This window comes from Lacerta agilis, chromosome 3 (assembly GCF_009819535.1).
Source record: "Lacerta agilis isolate rLacAgi1 chromosome 3, rLacAgi1.pri, whole genome shotgun sequence".
Taxonomy (NCBI): domain Eukaryota; kingdom Metazoa; phylum Chordata; class Lepidosauria; order Squamata; family Lacertidae; genus Lacerta; species Lacerta agilis.
In genome coordinates, this window is record NC_046314.1 from 21,171,123 (window position 1) to 21,185,969 (window position 14,847).

The 14,847-nt window shown below is 40.9% G+C and overlaps 1 protein-coding gene across 1 annotated transcript in view; it reads left to right on the forward strand.

Annotated features, from left to right (window-relative positions):
- The window catches only part of CSMD1 (CUB and Sushi multiple domains 1), a 930,570-nt gene that overhangs the window by 631,431 nt on the left and 284,292 nt on the right, over positions 1-14,847 (forward strand). The window contains exon 8 of the mRNA XM_033142996.1: positions 4,659-4,746. Coding sequence (XP_032998887.1) covers positions 4,659-4,746 — 88 coding nt within the window. The remainder of the gene's footprint in view (positions 1-4,658; positions 4,747-14,847) is intronic.

A 14,847-nucleotide genomic window follows, 5' to 3' on the forward strand; every position in this document is an offset into this window, starting at 1 on the left:
TTTGTTATGGGATGTCATGCAGCTGTAGGGAATATAGCATTTCAAAAAGGAGTTTCTGGATGTGACTGTGTGTCTCAGGAACACTCTGAACAAGAGAGATTTAAAATTGGAGATGAAAAATGTATTGTTTTCTTCTATAGATTTTTCTTTTAAATAGGTATGGTTGTTGCCTGTGTATGACAGGCAGAAATGCTTTAGATAAAATTGTGCACCCAATCACAACACCCCCTTCCACCCTAGTGGGTGAAGACAATTGCAATGGTGTGATGGAATAAACTTGACAAGACAAACCATCTGGGATTAAATATTGGCCACAACTTTATTGCTAACAGATGTAGGTAAACTTTGGCTCAGGCTTAAGCAGGGTCATGCCTGGGGTACGGACCACGTCAAGACACAGGTCCACTGATGTGGCCCAATCCCAGCTGCTGCTGGAAGCTCAGTGGCCCCTCTGCCCCAGACTTGGGTTCTGGACAAAGATTTCCACTTAGAACCCTCTAACCAGGTACCCTGTGATTGCACCTGCTAAAGGGTGAAGTGATGTACCACTTTACCCCAAACCCTGTAATGGACTAGGATTCCACCCAATGCCCTTTTCACCAAAAGTTGTGACACTTGCTACGAGGAAGGCAAAATCTCCAAATGGACCCAATTTGTCTGCGGGCAAATTCCTTCCTGTCTCTGAATATGGCAACAATTGTCAGACCATAGCAAGGTCAATATACATGATGCAAAAGGAATCCAGTGAAGGTTTAGATGCAAGTTATACAACAGCAGCATGAAGTGAAGGAGGGGCGGAGGGTTGCTCTTTGGTCAACTGCACTGAGTGACCCAGGTGCAGTCAGCTTTTATTCCTAGGTAGTGGACCAGAGTGAAGACTTTCTGACTCCCGCTCATCACCCAGGCTCCACCCCCTGCCTGACCATGATTGGGCAGTTCAAAATTTCAGGCTTGGTGGCTATCCCAACCACCCAAAGCTGCCAAATGGCACCCAACCATTGGCAGTGAAGAAAAGGCTTTCATCCCCAGAGGTCAGAGGGGGAACCAGTGGTATGTGGTCAGTGGACTAAGACTACTTCCCTAAATGTCACTGGTATTAAAGTGTGTACCTTTTACTTCAACTCATTTGTATATATTCATTTTTATATCATTATATTTTTACCCCGAAGTGACAAAAACTCTGTTTGAGAGCTGCTCCCTTGGTTCGTTTCCTGCTAAAACCATTGCTGCATGGGAATGCATTTTGTGCAGCCCTAGTCCAGGTTCCACTTACGGCTGATGAGTCACCAGTGGGAACGGCTGGAGCTGAGGAACAGGAATGCAATAGTTAGTCTGTCAGGCGAAGTAGCTACACGTGGATTGCTGGTGTTTGGTGCTTTACATTTAATGTGTCTCTGTGATGTAAAAGCAGCTCCAGCCTATGCTGACAATTGGGTGAAGCCTGTGAATATTCTCAAAAAAGCTGGGTAACAAAAAAAACCCCCAACATCTTTGGAACTTGGCTTGAGAAAAGTTTTGTGTCCGACTTCATCTGTACAGTATGTTTAAGTTAAATGTTGATTTTTAATCCATATGAAAATACTATTTTTGGTGGTTTTTCAATTCTCATGCTGTCATAATTTCTGCCACTTGAAGACAGCTACTGCTAAAGGGAAGAAAAGTATTTTTGTATAAATACAGAGGAAACACACACACACACACACACACACACACACTTGATTTCTGACTCACTAGCTGGGAAATATAGGAGAGAACAGCTTATATTCTGTGCCTTTTTGAATTAATAGCCTAACCAAGGCAAAGATTTGTGGAGATTTGTATGCTGAAAATGTACTGTAATGAATGCAATTTTCAGTTTTATGGGGGAAGTAACACTTGCGGCTAGCAATTTGGCACTTAGAACACGAGCTTTCTATTTGCAGGCATGTACATTATATTACAGTGACTAACAAAATTGAGATATTAAAGTCTTAAAGCAACACATTTTCAACTTCTGTCATCTTCCTCTTTTCACAAGTGTGCATGTCTGTGTCTCTGTGTGTGCATATATATATGTGTGTGTGTGAGAGAGAGAGAGTAAGAGAGAGAGACGCCAGGCCTTTCATCTATTGCCTGTGAATTGTGATGCCTTTGGAACAGGCAATTAGAATTAATTTCTTTTATCTCTTAATTGTACATAACCTGTTTGTCATCATGCTTCCCCCTCACCCCTGCCAACTTGACAAAAACGCACATACCTAGTCATATCACTTTATCACATTTTTAAACCTATCATTGCTTTGAAAACAAAAACCATATTTTACACCTCCTCTCCCATCAATTCAATTCAAATGCTGTCATCTGTCATCTATTATAACCCATGTGGACATTTCTAATTCAATTTGCACAGTGAAATCATTCTAAGTTGGTACATGTGTGTTCTTAAATCCCTGCCTGATCACTAAGGGTCTTCATGGAGATCAATGAGGTTTTCAGATCCACCATGGTTTGTTGATCATATTTGCAGGGCAGTGTCAAAATAGTGTTGGGCACATTTAAATCCCATTTGTTTTAAGCAAGAATAGTAATAATTTGATATAGAATTGTGTTTGTCCTTTTGAGTATATGTACAATTTTTCAATTTTGAATTATGTGGGGGGTTTTTTGGGGGGGAGTTAAAATGTAATATGAACACAATTCAAAATATCCAGGGCCATGTATCTATGGTCTCAAAAAATGAGTAGAAGGAGAGGATACAAGACTGGCTCACATTCTTACCAAAATTTCTGAATGTCCCCCATGTCCATTGGACTCTTTTTCATCCCATGTTTCAGAATATCTGAAGTTATCTAAAGTGAGTTCTAATGATAGTTGCCTTCCTGAGTATTTAAAAAATATTTTTATTGTGTTGTTACTACCTATATTTCTTTTTTCTCATTCTTTTCTGCTTTAATCATTAATTGATTTTTCTAAACAAACAAACCAACAACAACAACTGTAATCTTGTTTAAGTATTTTGGCATGAACAGGCAGGATGAAAATTAAGTGACTAGATAAATGGATAGTGAGTCATACCTAGTTTTGCCCCTCTGCTGATGAAAGGGGAGGAAAGTTAATTTTCACAAATCCTCCCCTCCCTTCTGCATCTTAACAGGGCACATGCCATGCTATTCAAAGGGCTCCTCCAACTCTCTGGAGCAGATTTTGGGGGGGGGGGTGTCATAGGGGAATCATTTCCCCTTTCCCCCTCAATGGAAACCTTTGCTGGATTAAAGAGCCTTCTGTAAATGGAGAGATACATTTGTATATAATCCAATATATATTGATCTGACTGAAACCAAGGCAGCTGTCTGCACAGGATTGGCTAGCCAGAGATCACAATTATTTGCACTGGTGAATTTATCAGCAAAACCATGTCCGTTGAAATGCAGTGCCAGAATGGAATCACAGCACTGATGAAGTAGTAAAGTCATCCTGCTCTAAGTACTTATATATATATATATTTGGCAGCACATGAAGTTTTCGGACTGATCAAGCAGATGCCAAAAGTCAGGTTCTCATTATTACTTGCCAATTATTCTCAAAAGGAGTGGGCTTTTGTTTCTCTGTCTGTGATCCAACTCCCATCACCACTGGGGACATTGTGACTACTTAATCCAATGTTTACATTGGCTCCCTCCTGTTGGTGGAAAAATATGTGTGAAAGACCTGAGCCTATACTATGAGAAATGAGTCTAAAAAGATGCTCCAATGCATTTTAAACATCTTTGTAAGAGGTTAAAAAAGAAAGGAAAAAGGGGGAACTTGAAAGAAGGATGATACAGTACATCCATAACTTAGGCACTTTTAAGATGTGCACATTTGCTTTGCAGATATAAAAATAAATGGGAGGTGTCCATGAAAAAAGACTTTGGCAAAACTTCCTAAATTATTTGTACAGAAACAAAGATGGCTTCCTTAAACCATGTGGTTTAAGCTTGAACCATCCAGTTTAGGCCTCCTTACTGGTAATCCTTCATCCCTAGGTGAGGGTGTGTGACTTAACTAAACCTAGCAGGATAGCTTCCTCTGTGGTCTTTACCCATTCATGCATTAGAGTTAAGCATGTTGGTTTTATGAGGCTGATTTATCCCACATAAAGTGTCTCTCATATATTATCTAGTTGTAATCCCCATGAAAGGTATTAATATCCCCTATATTGCAGGTGGCAAAATGGAGTGTGAGTGATAAACATCTAAAGCAAGATTTGTTTCCTTTGTAATTCCTATGCATTTTTTTAAAGGAACAAATAAGTATTATTTTTTTTCCCTTACAAAGGAGACAAGTCACAAATTGTATAATCTAACAGCAACCTCTCCCTATTAACCAGGCTAGAATTAATAGAACTTTCAAAAGTGTGCAGGATAAATTTATGTCGAAATGTGCACCAAAACAACAAGCCTCCGTAAAAATTTCATGTAGCAGTGGTTATGAAATCGAGCAACTCTATTGCATTTTTTTATCCTATATGGATTTTAAAAAAACAACAACAAAAAACCTTGTTCTCCTTATCCACTCAGGCATTTTAACTTTATGACTTTACCTCCCTGAAGTTGTATTTAAAGTATATTGCAAAGACAGTCGCATATTAATCTTCCCAAATTTAACTGTTAATTCTTTTCCCCCCCTGTCTGCTACAGTGAGTCAAGGTGGGGACGCAGTTGCATCAGACACATGTCCTGATCCAGGTGTTCCTGAAAATGGGAAAAGAACAGGCTTGGATTTTCGGTAAGAGTTTTATACATGTGACTTTAAAAAAAAGAGGACAATTTAATGTGAGAAGAGTGTGCTCAACTTGAAGTTAAGAATTCCTCATAAAAAGGGCTTGTTCTTGTAGTTCAGTCACAGTAAAAATTTGGATGCAGTAACTTGGGGGTTAGGGCATCTCCACACACTGACTTGCCACTATTCTCAAAGTGAATAGGCAATTGCATGTGAGCAAGATATCCAGTGTGCCCTATTCACATGGGAGATACTGCGCACAGGCAGCTTCCTTGACTTCTCTGTATTGATGCCAGGCTGCAAATATGCTGCAGTCATTTAGTATGCCTCCATACACATATTTGCTATGCATTTCTCTTAGCCCAAGGGTACTTACATTATAGTGGTTGTGGTAGCCTGCAGATTAGACTATTGCAATTGGCAGTGTGTGGCACTTCCCTTGAAGGCAGTCCGTCCAGAGGTTGCAACTTGTGCAGAATTCAGCAGCCTGGACATTGGCTGGGACATCGGTCACTTACCTTGAAACAGCTGCAAGGGTTGCCTGTCTGCTTCCAAGACCTTACTATCGGGGTGGAGGAAGGAAGGTGCGGTGGGTGTGGGTGTGGGCTGCCCCGGGTGTCACCACTGGGGCATGACAAAATGCTGAGCGGCACTCACTGCGGGGCCTGCAGCACGCCTGAGCCACGTGTCTCTCCTGGGAGAGCCACGGTAGCTTGGGCCCGCGCAGGCTCACACTGCCCAAACAGTCTGCCTGCTGCCCCCCCAGCTGTAGGGCAGCTGAATGGGAGGAGGCAGGCAAACTTTGGAGGTCCTGTGGTGCGCACCGCCCCATGGGCAGCTCGTCCCGTCCCTGAGTGCACCGCCCCAGGCGCCCGAGCGGCTTCCTCCCCTGCTGCTTACTATGAAGGGTGGGTAACAGTTTGGCTGTCTATCCATCTTACAAAAATAGTAGCATGCCCCAAATTGCAACTCTTGGGGCATTGAAAGAATGGCAACTCCTATAACCTTTTTCTAGGGCCGATAATTACATCATAACAATACCTGAGTGAATCAAGCTGCATTTGTTGGTGAATAGTGTGTACATAGTTCCAGACTGGAATAGTGTCCCATTAATTATGTCATATATTCAGAGCCATAATCTGTTTTATCAAGTCGAAAGTTCTTTCTCTCCCCCTCTCTCTTTTGGAAAACCAGTAATGGTGTATGTAGAATTTGTTCTACCTATGTATATTTCTGTAAATTTGGGGAAGCTCTTTAGATTTCCCACCTGCATCATGCCAATTTATTTTGTTGCAGTCACAATGCCTCAAAGGCAGATTTGATGAGTTGCAACTTCCTTTATTCATCCTGCTAAGCAGGAAAATAGAACAGTCTTTTTAATCAAACTTCAGTTTTCTTCAAAAAGCTAGAGATCACTCCTTCAGCAGGAGGGGAGAAAAGGTAATTTGGATAAGACGAAATAATTTCATAAGCTGGAAAAAAGGACAGTTTCACCGACAGGGATGTTACCAACTTATGTAGTGTCTTCCACTCTTCCTATGTATGTGGAGTGTTGGCATATAGGGCAAAGGGAAATAATGAAACCCACATCCTCTTCCCAGGTGCTAAAGATATGTGTTGGAGCAAACCAGTGTGAGAGCAAACGAGGACAGATCACAAATCAATGGCAGAGCACATGGTTTGCATGCAGGAGGTCACAAGTTCAGTTCCTGGCACCCTCAGATCATCGCAGATGATGATGATGATAAAGACTTCTGCCTGAGATGCTCTGAGCTGCTGACAAGTTAACAAAAGCAGCACTTAGCTAGCTATCTAAAGCATCGTCATATGTTCAGTAGAACTGCTAGTGTGCCCAGGAACATAAATTAAATAATGAAGGGTTTATATGAGACCTAATTAGCCACCCCACAGAGAAAGCTGCTCCCTGGAGCTGCATCAAGTTCCAGCATCACCTCCTTTAAATCAGGTTCTGCTGAACCACTCTGCCTCATTCCTCCATCAGCTCTTATTCTATCATTCGGTCATTTGCAAGGCTGAAATACTACTTACCTTTGGAGGAGGTTGCCCATTGCATCTCAGCATGGATCCCTGGAAGGAGCCATGGTTGGAACAATGCCTTACAAAGAAACACAGGAGATGGTCTTTTATGAGATTGTGATTCTTACCATAGGCAATACCAGAGCACTGGTTGAAGTGAGTGAGACAAGTCAGTGTGACTCAGGGCACTTCCAGGTGGCCTGATTACTCACACAAAATTGGCCTTCTTTCTAATGCAGTTATCCTGTAGCTTTTCAAGCTACAAAAAGCCCAGTACGAAAATCCAGGGAAAACCGCACCAGGTAGTGTAGAATAACATCTGTGAAGTGGCAATGTCATATAACCTAAACATAGACAAATCAGGAGATTAATGTTCAATAAGCGCTTACATTGGAAAATGTATATATAAATACAATAGCTATACAATATATTCAAACACACACATGTAGCCACATAACAGCGACAGAAAACTTTGGCAGCACACTAACAATAAACATTCAACACGCTGTGACTGTTTTTTTTTTTTTTAGCTGCTTTGGAACTGCTATTGTTACACTATGAAAAATAAAATTTTCTAAAAACCCTGACAATAAGCAAGACAATACTCTGGCCCACTAATCATCAGATAAAAACTCAAACACTGATCCCTCTGCATTTCAGAAGTCAGACACATTTTTTTTAAGAAGCAAAAAAGTGCTCTGCACCCAGCCCAGGATCAAGGCCAGTTGCTGCAAATAAGTGAGGGATTGGTTCTTTTCAAGGGATGATCCAGTGGCTCTCCTCTCTCTGCAGGGAGAGCAGGACAGCAGCATTTACTGCAAAGCAGGGAGAGATGGCAAAGCTTTACCTGCTCTGCAGTTGTTCCGACTGCTTCTCCCTCCAGTCACTTCTGGGTTTTGTAGGTTTATTCATCATGAAATTTTATAATATTTTTTGTTGTTACTAGGTTAAGTACATATTTCAGTATCCCTCAGTATAAAAACTTCAGATTTTTATTGAAATCACCTGCTTGATAAATGATGACTTATGCATTAGTTGTTGATTTTCTTCCTTTGTAACTTACTGCTACTGCTTGCTTGTGTTGGGTTAGTGTTTCTCCTATATTTTGTATTGATCTGCTGGAGACAGCTTCTTCATGTAACACTCTTTATTCAGGCAAACAAGACTTGGGAACTGAGGAGAGGGACGCTACATTTATAGGGACAGAAGACTGTCTAGAAAGGATACATAGGGAACAATCTCAAGCAATCACAAAGTTGCCTTTTGGTGGGAACCAATAAGACTGAGGATCCAAATGCAGGAACTTGAATTAACCAATAGTAGCTGTTCCTTCTGGAACAGGAAGGCAGTTACTTTCCCCTAATGTGAATACAGGCAATAGTAATACAGATATGATAATCCTTGAATTAATACATAACATACTGGTTATGTGTTTTGGGTTTTGTCTTTTTTTTTCTTTCATTCATCACTAAAATTGGTTGGTTGGAAGTTTGTGTCGAACACAAGCTGCAGGACCCTAGGTTCTTCACCCTTGTTTTATTATCTTACCTAGAAGTATGACTCACTGAACTCCATGGGACTTTGGAAAATACATGTACTGTATATGATTGCATTCCTACTCGAAGCCAGGTGTGCATAGTATTCCAGCCTTAAAAGTATGTAATATTGCCCATATCATTTTCATAACTTCCCTGACGCCTACATATGGGATTATCTGATCATTCTTTGCTCCTAGTCCTATAGGTGAAAATAGAAAAATTAGAATATCGTGGAAAGGTTCATTTCTTTCAGTAATTCAACTTAAAGGGTGAAATTAATATATGAGATAGACTCATGACATGCAAAGCAAGATATGTCAAGCCTTTATTTGTTATAATTGTGATGATTATGGCATACAGCTGATGAGAACCCCAAATTAACAATTTCAACTTTAGGGTTTTCATCAGCTGTACGCCATAATCATCACAATTATAACAAATAAAGGCTTGACATATCTTGCTTTGCATGTCATGAGTCTATCTCATATATTAAACTCCAGTAGCTAATGAAAACAATTGCTTACATAAATGGACTTTTCCACGATATTCTAATTTTTCGAGTTTCACCTGTATTTTATAAGGAGGACAGGAACAAGAAAGTTTAATGCCATACTTTATGGTTTAAGTAAATATTTTGCTCTGGTACTCCTGATCATTATAGTAGCCTGGAATTATTATTATTATTTAAAAAAAAATACTCAGGCAGTCCAGTTCTCTTCATGCTTGCTAAGGAGTAAGCTGCATTGAACACACATTCCCTAGACATGCATTATAATGCATTCAACTATAGAGGCAGAAAAATATCTCTTGGCTCTCATTATGCTTGAAACAAAATAGATTTGTTCAAGCATCCAAGTTTGAAAGCATTGCCAGTGTTGTCAGAATCTTATATCAGTTGAGAAGAATGGCTGTCTCATTACATTACACTGTGTTTACATCACATAATGGCAACATCTGGCTATGGGATGGACTGGTCTACTGCTTTTGCAATTAGCTAAAGATATTTAAAGGATCAATTTGATTTTGTTTCTTGAAGCAAAGATTTCCAGCTCATGTCACTTAGTTGTCTGATAGAATCTTGAGGATTCCGGTGAATAAATTTCAAGTAACTGCTAGAAACTGTTCAGCTACAACAAGCAGAAGGGGAAAGTGCATAGAATCAAGATACAGCCTTTGGACTCTTTTGTCAAATATACTGAAACGAATTGGTCCATAACGCTAAGACATGCTTTCAATCAAAGCACCCAAAAGATACATTTGTAGCCTTAAACTACTAGGCATTATTAGAAGCTATATTTGCTTTCATCTTCCGTCTACTCATAAAACCTAAAGATGAATGGGCAGACACAAAAACTTACTAGGGGTGGGTGAGCAGAACATTAGTTATTTTCCCCCACCTTAACTGAAGTGATCCTCCTCTAGCACCCCCCACTGGAACATAAGACACCTACCTCTTGGTGGATGCATGGACCTCTTGGTATATGGTGCCCTCACCCCATCATGGCACCATATACTGCCTCCAAGGTGGGGAATGCTTTATTTGAGGATCAGGACGGGGTGGGGTGGGGGGAACGGTCGCTGCTTCCAGTAGTGGCTTCATCTAGGTTGCTGCTTTTCCCATACTTTGTTAGATAACTGAGGACCCTTGCAGAGCATTGAAAGGTCAGTGCCTCCTTCTGCCTGGCATCATAGAACACATGGGCATTTCCTACTAGGGATGATGGGAAATGTTCATCTCCCAAAATGGAAATAGTTCACCATCAACCCCAATCTCTGGACCTTTGAAAGGAGAATGATTTTCATTAATGCTATGACTCAAACTAACCTGTTTGGAAGAATCACCTTCCTGTGAGCATTTTTATTTATTTTCCAAGCATAAAATGCCACTTCTCGGTGTGGTAGAAATATATACAAAACTAAAGAAGGCTCTAAATGTTCCTACTGCACAATTTATTAATGGGAGTCACATAAAAGCATCCTATCTGAGTCTGTTCCTTAGCACTCCATCTAGCTGAACGCCGTTTGCAGTCCTTGCTGCTGAGATTTAACCCAAAGGGTAATGGTTGTCTTTTTAGCTTCCTTTGCACCTGAAAAAAATACACCCACACTAGTATTTCATGGACTATGTTAACAAAAGCATTCATATTTAAAAACAACAACAAAAAATGCTGCAGTAATTTGTTTTGAAAGCATGGCAGGCTCTAGTTTCCACCATTCTCAAGAATGAAGTACTATTCTTTGTTTTACGTTATTTTTTTAAAATAAAAATGAAATATTTTCTGGAGTGCATGACTAAGACAATGATTTGTTTTCATAAGTTCAAGTAAAGACTAGAAAAAAATGCTATTGCACTTGTCAGGAGAATAATGACTGTGACTATTAGGCTGAATTGCAATACATGAGCAGGCACATTATTCAAAGGCTCTCCAAGTCTGGAGAAATATATTTAGTGAATGAAATTGATGGAAAAGGGTGGAAGTTCATTTTAAAGTCAGTCTTAACTGCTGCTGATTCAGTACTGACAAGTTCTTTGTAAAGGTCTTGTAGTTTAAAATATAATAATGACTTTGACTTGGACATTTCATTGCCTTATTTGTGATTTTAGCATTTTAACATTTAAAATTAAAGAATGGTTTTCATCTGGTGTCATTCTCCCCCTTCCCCTTCTCTCTCTTGCTTTGCTCCTGTCACTTTACCTGGGAGATTGCCTCCCCATGGGTTCAAAACTAATAATCCAATTCAAATTTTATGGTGCAATGACAGCTAAACTGCTACTCAGCCCTTTGCCATTACATATAGTTGCTCACATATTTTTTTTAATAGCAATGATATCAATCTAACACCAAGGCTGCAATCCTATTACACTGAATTCAGTGTGTCAGGGTTTTTTTTAAACAGACAACCTAAATCTCAGCACCACGTATTGTTTTCCATAAGATGTACATAATTTGTGACAATTCTTTCTTCAAAATCCACCTTGCCTGAGGGATGTCTAAACTTGTACAGTGGTACCTCAACTTACAAATTTAATCCGTTCCGAATGCACATTCGTAGGTCGAAAAATTCGTAAGTCGAAAAAAGCGATTTCCCCATAGGAATGCATTGGAAATGAAAAATTCAGAAAAAAATTGTAAGTCGAGTAAACCGCATCTAAAATTCATAAGTCAAGTAAACCCCATCTAAAACTGCCAACAGATGTCCTTCGGATGTCGAAAAATTCGTAGGTGTGCGGGCACTTTTTTCATTCGTAAGTCAAAAAATTCGTATGTCGAGTAATTCGTAAGTCGAGGTACTGTAAATGAATGTGCTCTGCATATTTTCAGAAACACCTTGCTCTATTTCTACCAGTTCATAGAATCCAGATTTCAGAGTTGCCTTTCGGTCACTTTCTTTTGGGTTCATGTGTGTGTACATATACACAGCACCACAACCACCACCAGCTATTGTGCACTCATTGTTTTCTCTGTTCCTCACTGGGTAAATCCTGGGAATTTATAAATAATTCACTTTTGCATAACATTTTCTTTAACTATTGGCTGCATAAGAGAGAGTTTCTGAACATGAGCAAACTGACCTGCCATCAAACCCAGAGAATCCTGAAGGTCTTTAGCCCCAACTCCTCTTATAATACATCATATTCCTTAATATCCAACAAGGTAAAGCAGTGAGCACCGCAGGCATTTTTCTGGGAGATTGTTGCTGCTATTTTGCCCCCAAACTACCTCCTCTAATCACTGTTCCACATTTTAAAATGAAACAAAACTAGCAACTCTTTGATTCTAGAAAGAAGAGTGAACAAGAAACGGACAGCACCTCATGCAGTCCACACAGACCAATGAAAGCTCCAATTTATTGGGTTACAAATTACAGTGGTACCTCAGGTTACAGACCCTCAGGTTACAGACGCTTCAGGTTACAGACTCCGCTAACCCAGAAATAGTACCTTGGGTTAAGAACATTGCTTCAGCATGAGAACAGAAATCTCACGGCAGCGGGAGGCCCCATTAGCTAAAGTGGTACCTCAGGTTAAGAACAGTTTCAGATTAAGAACAGACCTCCAGAATGAATTAAGTTCTTAACCCGAGGTACCACTGTATTATGATAAGGTAGCAGATAAGATCAAACGCAACAGCACAGGGTCTGCCTTTAAGCTGAATACACTAAAGGATCTTCCGGCGAGGTCGCCATCGCGGGCGGTCGCTGGGTTGCCTCGGCTGCGAGGCCACCCAGTCCAGCCCGGGGGTTGGAGCCCTGCCACCGCTACGCGGGGCTCCGGTGAGGCCGGGAAGAGCGTCCCGTGCCTCGGGCTCCCCGGCGGGCCCGCTAAGCTACGCGCCCTTCCCTCGCTCCCCCTGTAAAGGGGGAGTGGGGGTGAAGGGAATGCGGAGCTGGGCCATTAGGGGAAATGCCCCAACCGGGCGGAAAAGCAGCGAGAACTGGCCGTGGTGAGCGAGACGTTCTACCTGAGAGAGATGAAAGGAAAAGAAGCTGGAGGTCGTAAGTACTTAATTGGATTAACTGCTGAGTTTAAAGACTTAACGACTTAACGACCCTGGAGGCTTTAGATAAAGGCAGACTGCCTGTCTCTCTTCGGAGCTGAGAAGAATAACAGATTGTGATGCTGTTGCTATTGGATGGATATATTGTTAAGACTTTTTGAGGAGTGAGACTTTATAGATCTCCCTTGGGGGAGGAAGAGGATGGAAAATATTCCTTTTGAAAGTTTTAGTCTTTGCGTCCCGGTTTCAGAGAAAATGGCCGCGAAAACTTTGAACCGAAGTGGGAAAGTACTGCTACACGATGAACAACACTGAAATAGAAACTGAAATTTGATACCTATGCCCATCCTCACCATGCTGGGCTTTGTTTTTGAAACTGTTTTGGACTCTGAACTAACTGATGAAGAAAGGATTATTATACTGAAACTGGAACTGATTAATCGGAAATTGAAGGTTTTGAGTGGGGACTTGAAGGAAAATCTATTTCCCACAGAGGAGACCTTCCAGATACTCGATACTATGGAAGAATGTCTGGGCAAAGAGCTGAAGGAGTTGTTTGAAAAATTGAGTGAGTTGGCACGGCGATCCCCAGAAAAAGGAGCGTTTCTCGGTGGTGGCAGCTCGAGAACGGCTAGGAATGTTATATCCAGCCCCCGAGGTGTGAGCTCGGGAGCGATGGTCAAGAAACTAAGATATTTACAAATAGAAGAATGCAGCATTGAATGGGAGAAGCCGAGAGATGAACAGTGTATCCTGATGCTCGATGCAAGGATGGTTGGGGGCGGTGTCTGGCTGGTCTGGTCCTGTGGACGTATAAGAAAAGAGGACAATCTGAGGAGCGGTTCCGGTGAAAGACGGAGAAGGACATTGGACAGAGGGGGGATAGGGTGAACTATATTAAGTATAAAATATAAATGCTTTGTTATGGTAATCTGAAATCGGAGGGTTAAGACAGTAAGCTTGATTTTAATTTTTAATAAGAAAAGGGATATTTTGAAATTTCTTGATATTAGCAGCAGTTTAAGGGAAGAAGAATAGTTTAGATTTTATATAAGAGTAATTTGTTAAGATCCAAAGAATTGTTATTAAGATTGTGGTTTAAGGTTCGAATTTTAGTAAGTGAATAAATTTCTTAGAGAAAGGATGTTATTAAAGTAGAATAGGGATATAAAACCGAAGGAGAGAGGGTGGGGGAAGTCAATTGTTAAGATTTGGAACTAGAAGATTTTCTTAAGTGAGTAAACAAGAAGAATTGTATTTGTGTTTGTATTTGATTTATATATGTGGGTGTGGGTGTGGGTTTATGTTTTGTTATGAAAATGCCAATAAATTCTTATTAAAAAAAAAATAAGCTGAATACACTAAAGAGTAAACGTTATTCATCTCTAACAGGGACGCGGGTGGCGCTGTGGTCTAAACCACTGAGCTTCTTGGGCTTGCCGATCAGAAGGTCGGCGGTTCGAATCCCTGTGATGGGGTGAGCTCCCGTTGTTCGGTCCCAGCTCCTGCCAACCTAGCAGTTCAAAAGCACGTGAAAGTGCAAGTAGATAAATAGGTACCGCTCCGGCGGGAAGGTAAACGGCGTTTCCATGTGCTGCTCTGGTTCGCCAGAAGCGGCTTAGTCATGCTGGCCACATGACCCGGAAGCTGTCTGCGGACAAACGGCGGCTCCCTCGGCCAATAAAGAGAGATGAGCGCCGCAACTCCAGAGTTGTCTGCGACTGGACCTAATGGTCAGGGGTACCTTTACCTTTACTCTTATAATGTTAACTTTTGTAGCTTGATACTAAAGCAGATTTTCTAATTGCCAGTTGTTGATAATGAGCTGCAGGGGGGGAAATCACTGTTCATTTCACATCATTGTATGAAAGGTCACTAAGACGTCTTTGTTCTTGGTTTCTGTCCCCAACCCCTTCCTGGGAACGTGGGGCCTCTTCAGGTACTGTCTGTCTGTTAACAGCAGTTTTGCTACTTCTGTGTGCTGATGACTGATGACTTGAATGAACACCTGTTGCTCTAATTCTTTATTAGTT